Source organism: Clarias gariepinus, chromosome 25, assembly GCF_024256425.1.
Source record: "Clarias gariepinus isolate MV-2021 ecotype Netherlands chromosome 25, CGAR_prim_01v2, whole genome shotgun sequence".
NCBI lineage: Eukaryota > Metazoa > Chordata > Actinopteri > Siluriformes > Clariidae > Clarias > Clarias gariepinus.
The window spans coordinates 5,885,482-5,906,501 of NC_071124.1; the positions used below are offsets into that span (position 1 = coordinate 5,885,482).

General features: G+C 39.3%; 2 protein-coding genes across 2 annotated transcripts; both read left to right on the forward strand.

Moving 5' to 3' along the window:
- Positions 1-3,320: 3,320 nt before the first annotated feature.
- Positions 3,321-4,286, forward strand: LOC128512825 (P2Y purinoceptor 14-like). The gene has a single exon (XM_053486251.1). The coding sequence runs from the start codon at positions 3,321-3,323 to the stop codon at positions 4,284-4,286; it is 966 nt and encodes a 321-aa protein (XP_053342226.1).
- A 3,109-nt stretch (positions 4,287-7,395) lies between these two features.
- On the forward strand, positions 7,396-8,601 carry LOC128513357 (P2Y purinoceptor 14-like). The gene has a single exon (XM_053487106.1). It carries the CDS (start codon positions 7,398-7,400, stop codon positions 8,376-8,378), a length of 981 nt encoding a protein of 326 aa, XP_053343081.1. The 5' UTR covers positions 7,396-7,397; the 3' UTR covers positions 8,379-8,601.
- Positions 8,602-21,020: the final 12,419 nt, after the last annotated feature.

The following is a 21,020-nucleotide window of genomic DNA, read 5'->3' on the forward strand; positions in this document are numbered from 1 at the left end:
CGAGGAGAGCAATGCGTAGCCGATCGGTGGAGTATTTGGTGGAATTAAACTCAAACACCAGATCGAGCGCTGTTAGGAACACACTACACTTCCCGTCCGTGCCATTCCATTTCTCTGGTAGTGAGAGAAAAACATCAGAAGAAGGGGGGGGGGGGGGGGGTGATGCGGCGCCGCGACCGCCGCGGCGGGAGGCCGGCTCGCCGCGCTAGCAACAGCCGCCCGGAGATCCGCGTTCTCCTGCCTGAGCTCCGCCACCTCGCGGCGCAAGGCCGCGACGTCTTGGAGGCCCTGGCGCAGAGTAGCAATCTCCCCGGTTAGCTTATTGATTAGCCCGGCATGCTGGTCAACCACGTCGCAGAGGTGCGCGTAATCCGCTGGGTTCACCGCTTTAGGCTCAGTCATTCTGTCAGGGTGAACTAACCTGGGCGACCAGATGACTTAGCTTTAGCGATTAGCCCAATGTAGCGTGGATGGTGAACCCAAACGCGGATGAAAGCGAATAGGCAGGATAACCACGCGATTTAGTTTAAGGACTCTCACAAAAGGGGAGCAAGGGAAAAACACAAATTTAACCCGCGTCCTATAAACACACACTCAAAATCAGAAAGCAAAACCCAATAAAGTGAGTACTCACGAATCGATGGATGGAAAGCCAGAACCGACATGGGCTGAACTCAATGACTGAGCAAGATGCTATGGTTTGTTTACTCCTTTTATACTTCCTGGTTTGCGACCGCTTCACTTCCGGGTCCTAGTGCCGGTCGTGTTCTGAGTGTGCATGACACATATATACAATATAAACAAAATTACGAAAAAAAAATATGTAAACAATGGAGCAGCGATGAGCAAGAGCAGCTGGTCTAAATAGCAACAGTCTCTAAATAACAGTCTAAATAGAAGACTCTAAATAAAAAGTCTAAATAGCAGTCTCTAGCAACAGCGTTCTGAAAAGACGACAGGCCAAATACAGAGGTAGCCTTAGGAACTGTCAGCAAAATCAGGTTAGCTAAACGAGTGTTATACCCAGAAGGAGAAGAGTGTAACAATTCTTGTAAGTAAGGAGGGGACAAACCGAGGAGAGTTTTGTAAATGACCATAAGCCAGTAAATTTTATGGCGGGTGTGAAATGAAGACCAGTTAAGAGAAGAATACAGGGTACAGTGATGAGTTTTAAAAGGAGCATTTGTTATAAACCGGATGGCAGAGTGGTAGAGAACGTCAAGCTTTTAAAGCAGGCATTTGGATGCTGATCTGTAAAGAACATCACCATAATTAAACATGGGGAGAATAGTCATTTGCACCAGAGTTTTCCTAGCAGATGATGTAAATGCCGAAAGCATTCTATTAAGAAACCCAAGTTTTGATTTAATCTAAGACATCAAATTACAAATGTGTTTTGAGAAAGACAGAGTGTTATCTAGCCAAATTCCCAGATATTTAAATTCAGTAATCTGATCCAATGGTGTCCCATCAAGGGAGCAGATACTTGGAGAGCTTAATGGGACGTGACGTTTTTTTCCAAACCACATGACTTTACTTTTGGAAGTATTTAGCTGGAGATGCAAATTAGAAAGAGGCTGTTGCCATTTATTAAGTTGAAGTTGCTGCAAGACTGTGGCAGAAGAAGGACCTGTAGAGTAGAAGAAGGACCTGTAGAGTAAAGAATTGTATCATCGGCTTAAAGATGGATAGATAAATCATCTTCTGGTAACCAAGTTAGCTACAGTATTGATATAAGTAGAAAAAAAGTATGGGTCCAAGTATTGATCCCTGTGGGACGCCATTGGTGACTGAAAGAGGCTGGGGAAGGAGTTGATTAGATTTAACAGACTGCACTCTACCACTAAGATAATTAGAAAACCAAGACAAGCATTTGTCAGAGATGCCAGTATCATAAAGCATATTAATAAGACGTTTGTGATTGACAGAGTCAAAGGCCTTGGCCAAGTCAATGAAAATAGCAACACAGTATAATTTAGCAGAATAGATATCATTTAAGGCTATAAGAGTTGCTGTTATACACCCAAACCCAGTTCTAAATCCTGATTGACAAGATGCTTCCAAGTATTCAGTGAGAAATAGGCCTGAAACAATTGGGATCTGTCGGATCACCACCCTTAAAGAGAGGGAACACTAACGTTGACTTCCGAGCCGTATGAATTTGCCCTGTGCGTAAAGATAAATTAAACATATCTGTGATGGGAAAGCAATAATGGAGGCAGCAATTTAAAAAAAACATAGGATCCACCTCATTAGACCCTGCAGATTTATTGGAATCTAGCCTGAGCAATTCATCCAGAACAGCCTCCTCTGAAAACGCCCGCAAGGTGGAACTATGGGAGGAGGACGGAAGTAGTGTAGGATGAGGGAGAGTTGAAGGAGATGCAGTAGAACAATTAATAGAATTTATAGGTGATGAAACAGAATTAGATGATTCAAGGGTTGGACAAGAAGTTATAAAATGCTTATTAAGGAGCTCCAACATGTGCTTCTTGTCTGATACTACAGCGTTCTCTAAGTCGAGTGAAGGAGGTAGCTTACAAGATGGCTTATTTTTCATCTCCTTTATTGTATTCCAGAATTTTTTAGGATCAGAGCTACTAAGCGAAAACTGCTTCTTAAAATTGTCTATTTTAGCCTTGCGAACTGCTTGTAAAAATTTATCTCTAAGTTGCTTGAAACCAAAATATCTGCTGGGGTTCTAAAGTGTCGTGCAGAGTATTATCTCTCCAACACTGCATAGCCCTTAAAACTCATTTTAGCCATATTTTTTTTTTTTTTTTTTAATAACCATATATAGGGCTCAGAAGTGCAGTATAGAGTGATGTATTGTTTTTCTCAGCACAGCCTAGGCAATATGATAAACTGAATTTTATTTTAATTTAATCCACATTACAAACATGACGGAGCATAAAATTAAAAATGGGTCACGAAAGCAAAGAAATAGTACGGATACACGTGATCACATGTTTTTCTGGATGTTTTCGTTTGTTTCCATGACCATAAAAATAATAATGTCCTTATTGAGTGCAACCAAATTTTCATATTCTTGTAGTGAAATTTACAATTTATAAAAGTTATTATAACTTTTGTAGTACCTGACATATCCGAAAACCCAAATGCACTTTTTGATGTCTAGAGCTTCTTCTGTAACACACATCAGCAAGGCTTCCATATTACATCTTACTTTGTGTGTCCTTATTACTAATTTAATTTTAGATTATGCAAGTTATATTTAACAAAATGAAAAAAAAAAACTATGCTAAAAAATTAGCAATTTACAAGTATGCTAAACATATATTTATGTTTCAGGCTTAATCATGGCCTCATATGTCAATGATGATCCGGATTGGAATTGTGGAAATAATATAACGGCATGGAAAATAGCACTTCCCTGTCTCTATTTCATAATTTTCCCTCCTGCTCTTTTGCTAAACCTTGTAGTGGCTTGGATATGTTTACACCTCAAGTCTGATTCTACTTTCATGGTGTACCTGAAGCACTTGGTGGCAGCCGACCTCCTCATGACCTTGACTTTACCTATCCGAGGTGCCAGCAAGCTCTCAAATGCCTCCGATTGGCTAAACGCTTTCACCTGCCAATTCTCAAGCCCCGTCTTCTACCTGGCCATGAACATGTGTGTAATATTGATGGGACTCATCAGCCTGGACCGCTACTTAAAGATTGTGAGATCTGGAGGAACTCTTCTATGTAAGAACCTGTTATTTAGTAATGTCTTATCATTCACTTTCTGGATTGCGTTAATCGGTACTAATACGATCCCGATTATTATAACATCGAATCAAGACCACACAAATAAGACTGGAGAGTTCTGCATGAACATGAAAAGCGAACTAGGAATTACTTGGCACACAGGAGTCGTCTATATGGGGGAAACAATTTTTTTGATAAGCTGCATTTTAATTGTGTTTTGTTATATTTGCATTGCTAAGACAGTTTTGGAGTCGTATCAAAGAGCTCCCAGCAATAGCGGAAACATGCGGAAAAGTAATGTAAAGCTTCGGGTTTTTCTTATTCTTATCGTGTTTTTTATCTGCTACGTACCGTACTACTGCGTCCGAATACCTTACACTATCATACAGGTTAAAAGAAATAGCACATGTTCCAAGCTTAAAATTGCTGAAGACTTTTTGCTCTGGATCTCAGCTCTAAATGTATGCCTAAACCCTCTGATCTACTTTTTTCTCTGTAAGGCTTTCAGGCAAATGTTTTGGAAGACATTTAACTTTAAAAGACTTTTTCCATCCTTTGGAAAAAAACAATGAGGCATGTCAGTCCTGAGATATTTCACTTTAAGTGGACTTTATTTCCCTCTTAACTTTACATGCTAATTGGAGCCATGGTGATTTTAATGCTGTATAGCTTTAAACTTTTGCTTTAACGTGACAGTTTGTACAGAATGCTGACCATAGCATTGTATTGAAACCACATCAGGAAGCTAACACTGTGCACTGTCTCACGCTAGGAACTAAAATATATTTCTACACATCTGTGTTTGTTAAGATATAAAAAATGTACATAAAAAAGTCATACATTTTTGCAGCTTTTAAAAAAAAAAATTACTAATTTTTATAACTAGTTTTTCTTTGGGAAAACTAATCCAGTAAGAAAACCATTTGAGAAATAAATGTGATTTAAAAAACGTAATATTTGAGCTCATTTTCATTAAGAAGCATGTAATGTTTAATGTGTGAAATGTGTGTGAGGTGGTGGGGGCAGGTTCCCTTGCTTGATGTGCCGGGTGCCATGTGGAGAGACCAAGATAAAAAAAATAAAAATGGCAGAAAAGAAATCAGGTTGTTTCTAAGATTATTACATTAACAACATATTTTTAAATTGTATCTTTTTTACACTTTGATTGATTAAGACTTATTTTGCCATGTAATCATTGTAATACAATATTTACTGTACATGCAATACACATTGATACAACACAGTGAATACAGGTAACTATGCAACTCAATACCATTTGAATAGTGGCATTTGCCTTCTTTCCAACACACAGGGCAGTTCTGAAGAAATAGTTTCGGCTAGTTGTGTAGTATCACGTTTCCATCTACAAAATAGATGAATGCAAATGAGCAAATAAAGATTGGCATGACAGAGAAAAGTTTAAACTCTGAGACAGGCCTACTCATCCTGGCACTAGCATGGCAGATTAACGACAGCAGGACCTTATTGAAAAGCCGACAGTTGTAAAAAAAAAAAAAAAAGTGTTTCTGCAATACTGAGGAAAATTTGAGGTTCTTAGGTCTGCTTTTGTTCATTATTATTAATTTTGCCATATCTGCTTTATGCCATATATACCAAAGCACTATCATGTACTACACTATACTGTATGCCCAAAGTATATGGACACTAATGATTTAATAGTTATACACATTGCTTACAAATGCACAGAAACAAACACACAACTATTGTCTCCATAGACAATTGTACTCTCAGTAAAATATGTCATACTGAAAGGTGATTATAAACGTGGACAGCTCACAGCACCCTTCCAATTTCTCATGCTTTATTATAAAAAAAATTGTCAGTTAAAAAACGCAAACAAAATCATTGAGCTCCAGACTCTGACTTTCTGATAAGTCAGCAATAAATGGCTTTTATTTTAAAGTAAAGTCGCAGACACTCAATACATAGCTTCAGCTAATGAGCTGTCATACAGGATGAGATATCTGCCAGACATGCTGAGATCCAGGTGGAAACCTGAGTGTCTAAGGGAGAAAAGGAGAGAATAAGTTGTGTGGAATCTGCATACCAATGGTATAAAAAGCCATGTGAGGGTATTATCTTACCAAGAGACTGGGTATAGAGGGAAAACAGGAAAGGGACCAAGTACTATGCCCTGTGAGACACCAACTGAGAGTTTGCGTGGAGCAGATGTGGATCCCCTCCATGTCACCTCATAAGACCTATCTGTATACTGTAAATGAGACAGAGCTATGTTAAACTCAAAACAAAATACATGAGAAGTGCTCAGGATTACACAGAGTGATGAAAGAGCAAGTCTTTTCTGCAAAAAAAAAGAAAATGACATTTCTCTTCCTGTCATGCTTTGTTCTTATTATTTAAAATAGCACAGTGCGAGAGCAAATGGATATATAATTACTGTATATAACCGGAAACCGGTTTTAGATATTAGTTGTGAGTGACATAGAATTGTATCAGTGGGTGTGTTCTGCAACTCAAACATACTGGTAAATAGTCTTACTTCACAGTAGAGGCTATAGCTGAATAAGTGACACACACGACACAGAGGCACTAAACACATCCTAAAAGGTATGCAATTTTTTTTTTATTAAAACTATTTTTAAAAAAGCAATAAATATTCTTATAAAATATTTAATAAGCAAATATGGTGCCTTTCCCAAAGAAAAGGCTAAACTTTGCAATAACACTTATAGAGAAATGAAACCCTGTTTGGTATCTTTTTAATACAAAAAAAAAAAAAACACAGTTTAAGTTTAAGTAAATAAAATACAACACACTTCAGGATATATTGCTGATTTATCATGCATGATGAATTATTAAAAGCATTTCTACATTTAAAATAATTTTTTAAATCATTAGCAATGGGCAATTATTTCCATATTTAATGCTGCATTCAGCAGAACTAACCGCTAATTCCTTACAGTTTAATACAACATATGTGATTAAAAAAACTTTGTCACATATGTAGTACTGTATATAGGTAGTCATTTTGGTGGCATAGTGGTAAGCACTTTCATTTCTAAAATGCAGATGTTCAAATCTCACGTTTCAGTTTGTGCTCATAAAGTTACACCGTGCTCCTGGTGCTTGGTATGTTACCTCTGGTGTACCTCACAGAACATCATGTTAGTGCCTAACACCCCGTTTTCCTGTTGATGGGTACATTACTAGAACTGGGAATTTGTTAACTTCAACAGATGTGAATTTTTGCAGAGTGAACAACCCAATACTTCTGTTATCTACTGTATATCATAAGCATGCACGATACATGCTCATGCATGCATTCCCACATACAGTATAAGGAGATCTATCCTAAATTGTGAAATATTAATTACAAACAAACTTGAATTAGAAGGTGTGTTAAATAATAATGTCCTTATTGAGTGTAACCTCATTTTCATATTCTTGTAGTTAAATTTACACGTTATAAAAGTAATTATAACTTTTGTCGTACATGACATATCCGAAAACCCAAATACACTCGTTGATGTCTAAAGCTTCTTTGTAAAAACACCGGCAAGCTTCCATGTTAGCACATTACTTTGTGTCCTTATTTAATTTAAGATTATGCATGTTATATTTAACAAAATGAAAAAAACCTATGCCGAAAGATTTTTAATTTACAAGTATTTTAATCATATATTTATGTTTCAGGCTTAATCATGGCTTCAAATGTCAATGATGATCCAGATTTGGATTGTGGAAATAATACAACTTCATGGGAAACAGCACTTCCCAGTCTCTATTTTATAATTTTCCCCCCTGCTCTTCTGCTAAACCTTGTAGTGGCTTGGACATGTTTACACCTCAAGTCCGATTCTACTTTCATGGTGTACCTGAAGCACTTGGTGGCAGCCGACCTCCTCATGACCTTGACTTTTCCTATCCGAGGTGCCAGCAAGCTCACAAATGCCTCAGATGGGCTAAACGCTTTCACTTGCCGATTCTCAAGCCCTGTCTTCTACCTGGCCATGAACATGAGTGTGATATTGATGGGACTCATCAGCCTGGACCGCTACTTAAAAATTGTGAGATCTGGAGGAAGTCTTCTATGTCAGAACCTGTTATTTAGTAATGTCTTATCATTCACTTTCTGGATTGCGTTAATCGGCACTACTGCGATCCCGATTATTATAACATCAAATCAAGATCGCACAAATAAGACTGGAGAGTTCTGCATGAACATGAAAAGCAAACTAGGAATTACTTGGCACACGGGAGTCGTCAATGTGGGCGAAACAATTTTTTGGACAAGCTGCATTTTAATTGTGTTTTGTTATATTTGCATTGCTAAGACAGTTTTGGAGTCGTATCAAAGAGCTCGCAGCAATAGCGGAAATATATGGAAACGTAAAGCAAAGCTTCGGGTTTTTCTTATTCTTATCGTGTTTTGTATCTGCTACGTACCGTACTACTGCGTCCGAATACCTTATACTAAACTACAGGTTCAAAGCAATAGCACATGTTCCAAACTTAAAATTGCAGAAGACTTTTTGCTCTGGATCTCAGCTCTAAATGTATGCCTGGACCCTCTGATCTACTTTTTTCTCTGCAAGGCTTTTAGGCAAATGTTTTGGAAGACATTTAACTTTAAAAGACTTTTTCCATCCTTTGGAAAAAACAATGAGGCATGTCAGTCCTGAGATATTTCACTCTAAGTGGACTTTATTTTCCCCCTTAACTTTGTCTGCTAATTGTAGCCATGGTGATTTTAATGCTGTATAGCTTTAAACTTTTGCTTTAAAGTGACAGTTTGTGCAGAATGCTGACCATAGCATTGTATTGAAACCACATCAGGAAGCTAACACTGTGCACTGTCTCACGCTAGGAACTAAAATATATTTCTACACATCTGTGTTTGTTAAGATATAAAAAATGTACAAAGTCATACATATATAAATATATTTTTTAAATATATTTTTTAAAGACTTTAAAAAATTTTTGGGAAAGCCGATTCAGTAAGAAAACCATTTGAGAAATAATTATAGTAAAAGAAATTTTGAGCTCATTTTCATTAAGAAGCATGTAATGTTAAGTGTGTGAAATTGGGTGGAGGGCTTGGGGGGCGGGGGGGTTCATGTTAGTTCATGGCTGTTCTTAGGCATGTCATGTTATCAAGGGATTAGATCAGGAAAACAAAATACCTCATATTTCATTACCAAATTATCATGTCATGTACACTCTACAGGCAGTGATGGCTCAATGTGTAAAGGCTCTGGGTTACTGATTGAAAGGTTGGCGGTTTGCACCCCAGCTCCACCCGACAATGGTGAGCGTAGGCTGACCCTGCATTTGACCCCAGTCTACTAACAATAAGCTGGGATGTAATAAAAAGTTTCACTGTGCAATAATTTATATGGAATGAATAAAGGTTGAACTAAAAATATGTAGAAAAAAAACAATTATTTAAATATTAAAGGGATGCAGAGTTTTTATAAAATGAGTAAAAAAGGAATAGAAAATGAATTCAGCAGAAAGCGGTAGTTTTGGTGCATTGGCTAATATTGGAGGTAACCAAAATTGTACAGTATATGCATATTAGGAAAATTAAAACTGCATCCTGGATTCCAAGTGTAAGTGTTAAACAATCCTTCAATCGAACTGTTGGATGATTTAGGCCTTAAGATTCTTTTTTTAACTTTACTTAATGATAGAATAGAGATTATCTCTGTCTTATTTGGTTAATTTATTATTTATTTTACACAAATAGCAGTTAACAGAAATTCTAGTTACTAGCTGCTTAATTAGTTTCTATTCATTAGTAGAATTCTTTACCATATTGATTTTTGATTAGGACCTTTTTTGCTGGTATCTTAACTACAGTTTAACTACAGTACAGTATAGCTAGCTACAATTATACAGCAGTTAATCCCAGCCAAATAACTTGATTGGATAAGAGGCACTCCATGAGCGGTAATATAGAGCATAACAGCAATAGGATGATTAACTATATGTATCACTTCACATCACAGGTGTTCTAACAATCCTTATTTACACCTACAGTACTGTTGGTTTCAAGCATACAGTACATGAAATTATGTCGGTACAGTCCTCATTCCTGGAAAGTGGAGAGAGCAGCTGCCTGCCAAACGTTACATTCTAAACCAGTCACAAAAGCACTTTAATTAGTAAAACACATCTGCTTACATTATGTCTGATTCCCAAATTGCATCTGAACTGTCCATGTTGTTCTGTTCTCAGCTCACATGAGCTGCAAAGCTAACCAGCTTCTGGAACAAGGCTGAATCTCAAATCCCTCCCCATTTCCTTTATCAAGGGCACTATTTGGTGTCAAATAAGAGATTGTACACCCTAGCACACTTGCTTTCCATTTCATGCTTTGTGGGATTTAACACAGTAAGTTAGCCAATAAGCTAACCTGTTGGATACATACTGTATTACTGGTAAGAATTAACTTTTATGCATTGAGTGGGAGACTCACAGAATCACTGATCGTCACAAACCTTCACGCCACCATTTCAATTACTCATGCTTTAATATAAAAAATGTTAGTGAAAAATGCAAAACAAAATCATTGAGCTCCACACTCTGACTTTCTGATTAGTCAGCAATAAATGACTTTTATTTTATAGTAAAGTCACCCACATTTTATACTTATCAGCTTATCAAATAGCTTCAGCTAATGAGCTGTCATACAGGATGAGATGTCTGCCAGACATGATGAGATCCATGTGGAAACTTGAGTGTCTAAGGGAGGAAAGGAAAGACTAAGTTGTGTGTCATCTGCATAACAATTGTATAAAAATCCATGTGAGGGTATTATATTACCAAGAGGGAAAACAGAAAAGGGACCAAGTACTGAGCCCTGTGGGACACCAACAGAGAGTTTGCGTGGGGCAGATGTGGATCCCCTCCCCTCCATTTTATATACAACTTATCTGTATAAAATGAGACACAGCTAGGTTAACCTCAAAACAATATACAGGAGAAGTGCTCAGGATTACACAGTGTAATAAAAAAGCAAGTCTTTTTTGCAAAAAAAAAGGGAAAAAATGGCATTAGTCTTCCTGTCATGCTTTGTTTCTATTATTTAAAATAGCACAGTGCAAGAGCGAATGGGTGTATAATTGTATAACTGGAAATAGTTTTAGATATTAGTTGTGGGTGACATAAAATTGTATCAGTGGGTGTGTTCTGCAACTCAAACAGACTGTTAAGTAGTCTTACTTCACAGTAGAGGCTATAGCTGAATAAGTGACACACGACACAGAGGCGCTAAACACATCCTAAAAGGTATGCAAATTTTTTCTTATTAAAACTATTTTAAAAAGAGCAATAATTATTATAAATTTTTATTATTATTATTATTATTATTATTATTAAGATTAATTATCTTATCAAATATTAAATAAGCAAATATGGTGCTTTTTCCTAAGAAAAGTTTAAACTTTGCAATAAGAATTATAGAGAAATAAACCCCTGTTTGGTATCATTTTATAAAAAGAAAAAAAAAACAGTTTGACTTGAATTTAATAAAATACAACACAATTGAGGATAAATTGCTAATTTATTGTGCATGATAATTTATTAAAATCATTTCCACACTCAAAATTATTTTTTTTATTATTTAGCGATGGGCAATTATTTTCATATTTAATGCTGTAATCAGCAGAACTGACCATTACTTCCTAACAGTTTTATACTATGTATGTGTTTAAGAGAACTTTGTCACAGATATAGTACATACAGTAGGTGGTCATCTCAGTGGCTTAGTGGTTAGCTCTGTCGTTTTTATTTTTTAAATGTAGATGTTCAAATCTTACGTTCCAGTTTGTGCTCATGAAGTTACACCGTGCTCCTGGTGCATGGTATGTTACCTCTGGACACTCTGGTGTCCCCCACAGAACGTCATGTTAGTGCCTAACACCCCGTTTCCCTGGTGATGGGTACATTACTAGAACTGGAAATTTGTTAACTTTAACCTACATTATGTAAATTTTTGTAGAGTAAACAACGCAATACTTCTGTTATCTATATCATAAGCATGCACTATACATTTACACTTAACACTAAAGGAGGCCCATGTTACAATTTTATCATGAGTCTATTGAATACAAAAACCTTGTAAACTGACATAGGCAAGAGGAAAATTCTAAATGATCATGCATGCATTCCCACATATACTGTAAGGATATATATCCTAAAGTGTGGAATATTAATTACAAACAAACTTGAATTAAAAGGTGTCTAATAATAATGTCCTTATTGAGTGTAACCTCATTTTCATATTCTTGTAGTGAAATTTACACATTATAAAAGTACTTATAACAGAAATTCTAACAGAAATTCTAGTTATTATTTGTGTAATTAGTTTCTATTCATTAGTAGAATTCTTTACCATATGAATTTTAGATTAGGACCTTTTTTGCTGGTGTCTTAACTATAACTACAGTATGGTATAGCTGGCTACAATTATACAGCAGTTAGTCCAAGCCAAGTAACTTAATTGGATGAGAGGCACTCCATTAGTGGTGATATAGAGCATACAGTACCAGCACTGGGATGATTAACTATATGTATCACTTCACGTCACAGGTGTTCTAACAATCCTTACTGTAATTACACCTACTGTTTGTTTCAAGCGTACATGAAATTATGTTGGTACGGTCCTCATTCCTGCAAAGTGGAGAGAGCAGCTGCCTGACAAACGCTACATTTGAAACCAGTCACAAAAGCACTTTAATCAGTAAAACACATCTGCTAACGTCATGTCTGATTTCCAAATTGCTTCTGAACTGTCCATGTTGTTCTGTTCCCGGCTAACACATGCTGCAAAGCTAAAAAGCTTCTGGAACAAGGCTGAATCCCAAATCCCTCCCCATTTCCTTTATCAAGGGCACTTTTTGGTGTCGAACAAGAAGTTGCACAGCCTAGCACACTTGCTTTCCATTTTATGCTATGTGGGATTTAACAAAGTAAGCCTCAAACTTCAATCAAAAGCAAAAGAAGGTATAATAATTGGAACAGTCATAATAGTGCTGAACAAATCAACAATATAATAAAATAAACCAACATTTTAGCATTTGCATCAATGGTACAATACATATCAACTGGAGTGAGGACAATGACAGTACAGTGGAACCTCGGATTACGAGTAATGTGGTTTACGAGTGTTTTGCAAGACGAGCAACAATTTTTAATAAATTTTTACTTGAAAAACGAGCATTGTCTTAGTTTACGAGCACCGAGTATCATGTTTCACGCATGCGCTTCTTGTTTTAACAACGAGCGTTACTTCATCACAAGTAAGCCAACGTTTTTTCTCTCTCTTGCAGCAGAATTGTAGGTAATCATCTCTCCTGCTGGGTGAATACACACACGCGCTGTGTGTGTGTGTGTGTGTGTGAGATGTGCATGTGCGCGCGCGCACACACACACACACACACATTAACGGAGAGACCGTTTTTAAAACTGTTTAAAAATTAGCAAGGAACATCGCTAGTCACACTCGCGTGAGTGAATACTAACGGGATTACTACTGTAAAGTAAAACAACAACAACAACAAAAATTAAACAGCTCCTCACCTTTGAAAACAGTCGCGACAGAGAGAAGTTTGTGTGTTTATTTGGCAACCTGAGAGAAGGGGAGCTGTAAAGCCGAGACCTATCGTCTCCCCTGCTGAGTCTTAGTGCTTGCAGTGTTTTTAAGTGTGCGTGTTTGTGTCTGTGTAAGGCAGAGAGTTTGTGTGTTTGTTTGGCAACCTGAGAGAAGGGGGCCGTAAACGCGAGCGACCCCCCCTTCATCCCCCCTCCTCTCAGGTTGCCAAACAAACACACAAACTCTTCTCTGTCGCGATTGTTTTCAAAGGTGAGGAGCTGTTTAATTTTTGTTGTTGTTGTTGTTTTACTTACAGCAGTGATCCTGTTAGTATGCGCTCACGTGAGTGTGACTAGGAATGTTCCTTGCTAATTTTTAAATGGTTTTAAAAACGGTCTATCCGTTAGTGTGTGTGTGTGTGTGTGTCTGTGTGTGCGCGCGCACATTTTACACACATACACTCTGCATGCACAAACGAAAACCCTTATCTGTCGGGGTTTAATTTTACATTTTTTTAAGGTAAAGTACAGGTTAATTTGTTTTATTTTTACTTTATATATTGTATTAATTATATTTATGTATTTATTTTTTGGGGCTGTAGAACGAATAATTTAAGTTTCCATTATTTCCTATGGGAAAATAAAATTTGGCTTACGAGTGTTTTGGAACACGAGCCCACTTCCGGAACGAATTAAGCTCGTAATCCGAGGTTCCACTGTATTATCTAAAGAGGAAGTATGTGTGATTATTTACAGAGACATTAAAATACTTACATTAAGTCTAATCATATAGCAATTTTAAATATTCATAAGAACACTCACAGGCTAGCAAACTTGATTAAGAAAGAATCGTGTGCATGCCGAGTGAAAGAAAGAGCGAGAGATGCACAATCCCACTTTATATTTAGTCCAGTTTGGTGGACTTTTTTAACCCACAATTTCTAATATCTTAATTTCTCTATTTTTGATCTGTTTCTGCATGGCCCAGGGTTCCTCACTGCCCTCATACACTTTCTATGTTCCACGACTCCTGCATGACCGCTGCATTTCACATACTGCATGTGTTTTGTTGTATTCTTAATCAAGTTTGTTAACCCCTACATTTTCTTATGAATATAAACAGTGCTACACTGTTCAAGTTCAAGTGGGCTTTTATTGTCATTTCAACCATATACAGTTCAGTACACAGTGAAATGAAACAGGGTTCCTCCTGGACCAAGGTGCTACAGTACATACAAGAGAGAGCATAAGAGCATAAATTAATGACAAGAATTAGCTAAGACACCTAATTAGCTGACTATCTGAGACAAAACAGATTAACTCTAAAAATTACAAAAAATAAGTAATATATAAAAAGACAACAGAAAGTGCACATGTAAATGTGTAAACAAGAGACAACATGACACAATCCAATACTCTGGTAATGAGGTAGTGAGGTGAGAATGGTAAGCATTTCTTGTAATTAGTAACAAAGATATAAAAACAGTCCTTGTGCAAATAACAGGTATTAAATATTGTGCAAAAAGCTGTTTTAGGTTGGTATGTGATATTTGCCAGATGGTTATTGATTAGTGTTTGTGCGTGCAGGCGCGCGAGAAAAAGAGAGAGAGAGAGAGAGAGTGTCACGCGGGAAAGGGCAGAACGATATGATTCCAAGCGCGGATAATGACTGTATCGAGATGTGGGGGGGCGTGGTCGGAGGCGTGAGTGAGGGTCGAATGCCGTGAGTCCGTCAGCGAAGCGTCAAAAACAAAACAAAAAGCGAGAGCCGTAGTCAAAGGGAAAGCGTGAGGTCAAAACCGGGAAGACAAGCAGCGAGGCAAAGCGAAACCAAAAGGACGAGAGACAGGAGCCGTAAATCAAAGGGGGAAGCGTGAGTCGAATCTGGGAGATCAAAAGGCAGGCGAACAATCAAAATCGGCAGGCAAAAAATCAAAAACGAGAGAAAACAAAGCGAGGTCGTAACGTAAAAGACAATGAAAGAAAACGCGAGAGAATCGAGGTATAACTACACACAATAATCCAGCGATCTGAGCAGCGCGCAGCGCGTGCTTAAATCACTGGGCAAATCAGCGGAGGAGATGAGAAACAGGTGTGTAGACGCGGCGGAAACGGGGGCGTGGGAAAGAATGCATGACAGGCCGGGGGGAAAACATGGGCACGTGGGTAAGGTGACAGCGTGGAGGAAAAAAAGGAATACGAGGCAGACAGGGCATAAATCATGACAGTACCCCCCCCTTTAAGAACGCCTCTGGGCGTTAGAGCGCGGAGCCTCAGGGTAACGTTTATAAAAGTCAAAAATTAACTTGGGGTCTAGGACAAAATTGGCAGGGATCCAGCTTCTCTCCTCAGGTCCATAACCCTCCCAGTCCCTCGGGAGACAGACCGGTGGTTGATGAGGGTTGGGAGTTATGGGCGTACTCAACCCAAGGTAGGAAACAGCTCCAGGAGGTAACATCTCGAGCAGCCATACACCTCAGGGCAATTTTGAGGGACTGGTTCTTTCTCTCCGTCTGGCCGTTAGATTGGGGGTGGAAACCAGAGGACAAGCTGGTAGTGGCCCCAATCAGCTTACAGAATGCTTTCCAGAATCGAGAGGTGAACTGTGGGCCCCGATCTGAGACAAAGTCCATAGGCAGGCCGTGGAGCTTGAACCTGTGGTTAATCATGAGCTCAGCAGTCTCCCAGTCAGCCGATCAACCACGGTCATGATGCAGGTGTGGCCGACGGAGGGGGGTAGCCCAGTGACGAAGTCCAGGGCAATGTTGGACCAGGGGCGATGAGGGATGGGCAGAGGTCTGAGGAAGCCAGCTGGGGCCGTGTTGACATGCTTGGATCTTATGCAGATATTGCACGCCGAAACAAAGCTAGAGACGTCCTACTTGAGGGTGGGCCACCAAAACCGCTGCTGGGCTAGTGCCAGGGTTCTGGCGGAGCCTGGGTGGCACGAGAGTTTAGAGCTGTGGGCCCACTCCAGGACTTGAGAGCGCAGAGCAAGGGGAACGAGGAGACAGTTAGGGGGCACGTTGCTTGGGCTTGGTTCATGAGATAGGGCTTGCTTGACAATGGTTTCGATGTCGAGCTCGGCCACGGCGAGTAGGCAGGGGGGTGGCAAAATAGTTTCACCTGTGGCAGGGTCTTGGGTGGTCGTAAATAGTCTCGAAAGGGCGTCCGGCTTGGTGTTCTTAGACCCTGGTCGGTAGGAGAGGGAAATGTTGAGCCTTGCGAAGAAGAGGGACCAACAGGCCTGGCGAGAATTGAGCCTCTTGGCGCTCCGTAGGTACTCGAGGTTCCTGTGGTCGGTCCAAACTAGGAATGGGACCTCCGTTCCCTCTAGCCAGTGTCTCCATTCCTCCAGGGCTAACTTGATGGCTAAGAGTTCACGGTCTCCGATGCTGTAATTACTTTTAGCAGGAGTTAGGCGGTGGAAGAAGAAGGAGCATGGGTGCAGTTTATTATCCAGGTTGGATCTTTGTGAGAGGATGCCTCCTACTCCAGTGCTGGAGGCGTCGACCTCCACGATGAACTGACGTGACGGGTCTGGGATGGTGAGGATCGGGGCGGAGGTGAACCGCTTCTTAAGTTTGCTGAAGGCTTTCTCAGATTCCGGGTTCCAGCAGAAATGGGTCTTAGTAGACGTGAGGGCTGTTAGAGGGGCGGCGATGGAGCTGTAGCCTCGGATAAACCGTCGATAAAAGTTAGCGAAGCCTAAGAACCTCTGAAGTTCTTGCCGTGAGGTAGGGGTGGGCCACCTAGTGACAGCTTGGACCTTAGCAGGTTCCATCTCGATGCCTTTGGGGTCGATGGTGAACCCGAGGAACGTGGTAGACGTGGTGTGAAACTCGCACTTCTCAGCCTTGATGAACAAGTTGTTCTCCAGCAGCCTCTGCAGCACCTGCCTGACGTGATGTTGGTGTTCTTCTGGGTTCTGAGAGAAGATCAGGATATCATCCAGATAGACGAATACAAAAGAATTGAGGAAATCTCTGAGAAGACTGAAAGACTCCAGGGGCATTAGTAAGTCCAAAGGGGACCACCAGATATTCATAATGTCCAGTTGGCGTATTAAAGGCTGTTTTCCATTCATCCCCTTCCCGAATGCGGACAAGGTGATAGGCGTTGCGCAGATCGAGCTTGGTGAAGATGCTGGCCCCCTGGAGGAGTTCGAACGCAGTAGACATTAGAGGAAGGGGGTACCGGTTCTTTATTGTGATGTCGTTGATAAATCATGACAGAGAGAGAGAGAGAGAGAGAGAGAGAGAGTTAGTGTGTGTGTATGTGTGTTTATCAGTCCAGTCTCTTTTTATTAAGGAGATGGATGACTTGTGGAAAGAAGCTGTTACACCGTCTGGATGTGAGGACCCAAATGCTTTGATACCTTTTTCCAGATGGCATTAGGGTGATGGATGTGTCAGATCAGCCACAATGCTGGTGGCTTTGCACATACAGCGGTGGTGTAGTTGTATTTGATAGTGGAAAGAGAGACAACAATGATCTTTTCAGCTGACCTCACAATCCGCTGTAGGGTCTTGCAGTCCAAAATGTTGCAAATCCCAATCCAGACAGTCATGCAGCTGGGCCTTCCTCAGCCTTCTCAGAAAAAAAAAACTGGTGCTGGGCTCTCTTGGTCAAAAAGCTAGTGTTGAGGGACCAGGTGAGATTCTCCTTCAGCTGTCCACCTCCAGCACCACCACACTGAGCACTAGGGCCCCACAAGGCTGTGTGCTCAGTCCCCTGCTGTTCACACTGCTGACTCACGACTGTGTAGCAACACACAGGTCGAAATACATCATTAAGTTAGCTGATGACACGACCGTGGTGGGTCTCATTAGCAAGAACGACGAGTCAGCGTACAGTGAGGATTTGCAGAGGCTAACGCACTGGTGTAAAGACAACAACCTGTCTCTAAATGTTGACAAGACAAAGGAGATGGTTGGAGGACACAAGGCAACCATTCTCCGCTGAGCATCAGTGTCAGCATCACTGTGGGATCGTTGAAAGCACCAAATTCCTGGGTGTCCACCTAGAGAAGGACCTCAGCTGGTCCCTCAACACCAGCTCCCTACACAAGAAAGCCCAACAGCGTCTCTTCTTTCTGAGAAGACTGAGGAAGGCCCAGCTTCCACCACCGATCCTTACCACCTTCTATAGAGGAACTATCGAGAGCATCCTGAGCGCCTGCATCACTGTCTGGTTTGGGAAAAGACCCTACAGCGGATAGTGAGGACAACGAAGAAGATCATCGGGGTTTCTTTCCTCTCTATTGAAGACATCTACACCACAAGCTGCATCCGCAAAGCCACCAGCATTGTGGCTGATCGGACACACCCCTCTCACTCACACTTCAAATTCCTGCCATCTGGAAAAAGGTACCGAAGCATTCGGGCACACACATCCAGACTGTGCAACAGCTTTTTTTCCACAAGCCATCCGTCTTCTCAACAAAAAGGGACTGGACTGATAAACACAAACACACACACACACAAACATTATTACTCAGCTTAACTCAACTACCTCAAAATATTGGGACTGGACTGACTAATCAACACAAGTGCAGACACACTGACCTACACCACCAAATTATCGTACACACCAACCTGTAAATGCTTCACTGTTTACCTCTTTTGCACAATGATCGTTACTGGACTAATTTTTGCACTAATTCCTCAATTCTTGCTGCTGTGTTAATGAATGTTTATGTTTTCCCACTACCTCAACACCATATTTCATGTTCTGTTATGTCGTGGTTGTCGCATCGTCACTTTTTTGTTGCTCTTGTTTGCACATTTGCATGTGCACTTTATGTTGTCTATAAGACCTGCAGTTATACTTAGCTAGTTAGTTTTAGTTAATTTATGTTGAAATTTATGTTAGGTCTTTCTGCCCTGTCTCTGCTAGCCAGCTCACTAGGCCTCTTGCTTAGCTAGTTTAGTGTTTCTGTTAATTTATGTTGTAAATTTATGTTGCATGTAGTACCTTGGTCCTGGAGGAACGTTGTTTCGTTTCACTGTGTACTAACTGTATATGGTTGAAATGACAATAAAGCCTACTTGAACTTGATATTGAGCAGAGAGTGGTCGCTCCAAGTCCTCCTTAAGTCAACAACTATCTCTTTTGGTTGATCAAGGTTCAGAGACAGGTTGTTGTCTGTACAGCAATAATGATGAGTCATGCAGAGAGGAAGTTTGGAGGCTAACGGACTTCCTCGTTGTATGCTGACTCATCATTCTTGCTTATGAGACCCACCACTATGGAGCGATATTCCGGAAAATATTCAAAAGTAATTGCAAATTATATTTGCAATTGCGTTTGCCATATGTGGATGCACAAAGTGTGCCATAATTCAAATGCAATTGCAAACTTTGCATTACCATTTGCTGTTTCGCCTTCGTGAGCGCACACTGACTGGCAAATTTCAAATGAAAAAGAAAAGTCCATTTGCATCTGTATTTCCCTTATCTTACAAGTTATGAACCTGCCATATTTAAATAGCAAAATCAATGACCACGTTTGCTTTTTCACTTTCTCTGCGTCGCGCATCAAGCCGGCCAAAATTCAAACGCAATCGCTAACCCATTTGCAATTGCATTTTCAAGACGTTACACAGAAACCTGTCAATCAGCATCAGGGGCGGGTCTATGCTGTGGGGCGGGATTGTGTGGGGAGTGACGTCACTCGCAGTCGCCGACCAAGAGGGGGGAATTTGAGCAATGGAGGTGAACCGAGATTCTCATTTGTTTATCAAGAAATAAACACACAAAAATGACAAATCACATATTTTCTTACTCTGAAGTGGACAGATAAGCTATTACAAATAAATATATATTTTAGATCTGATTTTAGGTGTTTTTTTTATTTTTAAAATAATGATAATTGTGAAGATATGTATGAAAATGAATGCACTTTGGTACAGTCTATTATGAGTTGCAAAAAATGACAATTAAATCAACAAAAATTAATAACTTTTTTGCTATAGAAATTTAGCATTCAGAAAATGTAAAACCAACTGTATGCACTATAATGCACTCTAACCTCACTAATAACTACAACCCTTCTCTTTGCAATGAACAGTTTGATATTAATTCAGTTAATCTTTTTATTCATTTTTTGAAAAAAATTAAATAAAAATGAAATCAAACTGAAACTGATAGAGTGGATTATAGTACAACTGGTTTTACATGTGTAATCCACATAAGGAAAAAGCTATTGAACTTTATTTTTGTAATGTTATGCGCTAAAATGCCTCCACGGATTGCCCCTCCCCCTACATAACCTCTATTAAATATTATATTAGAACATAATTAATGGGTTTATGATTTACAAATTGCACCAAACTAATTCGATTATAAAATAAGCAATATGAAAAAAGGCATGTTGTATTGGGAAAAATTATATAAATTATATATTTTTTTCATATATATGTATATTTTTATATTGCTTATTTATAATAAAAATCGCGTCGTGTAATTTTTCATCATAAACAATATTTATTTCGTGTAAAGATTTTTGTATTACATGACAAACCCGTGCAAAATAAATGTTTCACAAAATAAACATTATATGAGAATTTGTATTACGTGTCTTAATTTTCGTGTATTCATTTGTCACATGCCTAGGGTTAAGTATATTAGTAATAATATATTAAATAATAATAATAATAATAATAATTATTATTATTATTATTATATGAATTTTTGATTATGATGTCCTAAAATATTTGATAGAGA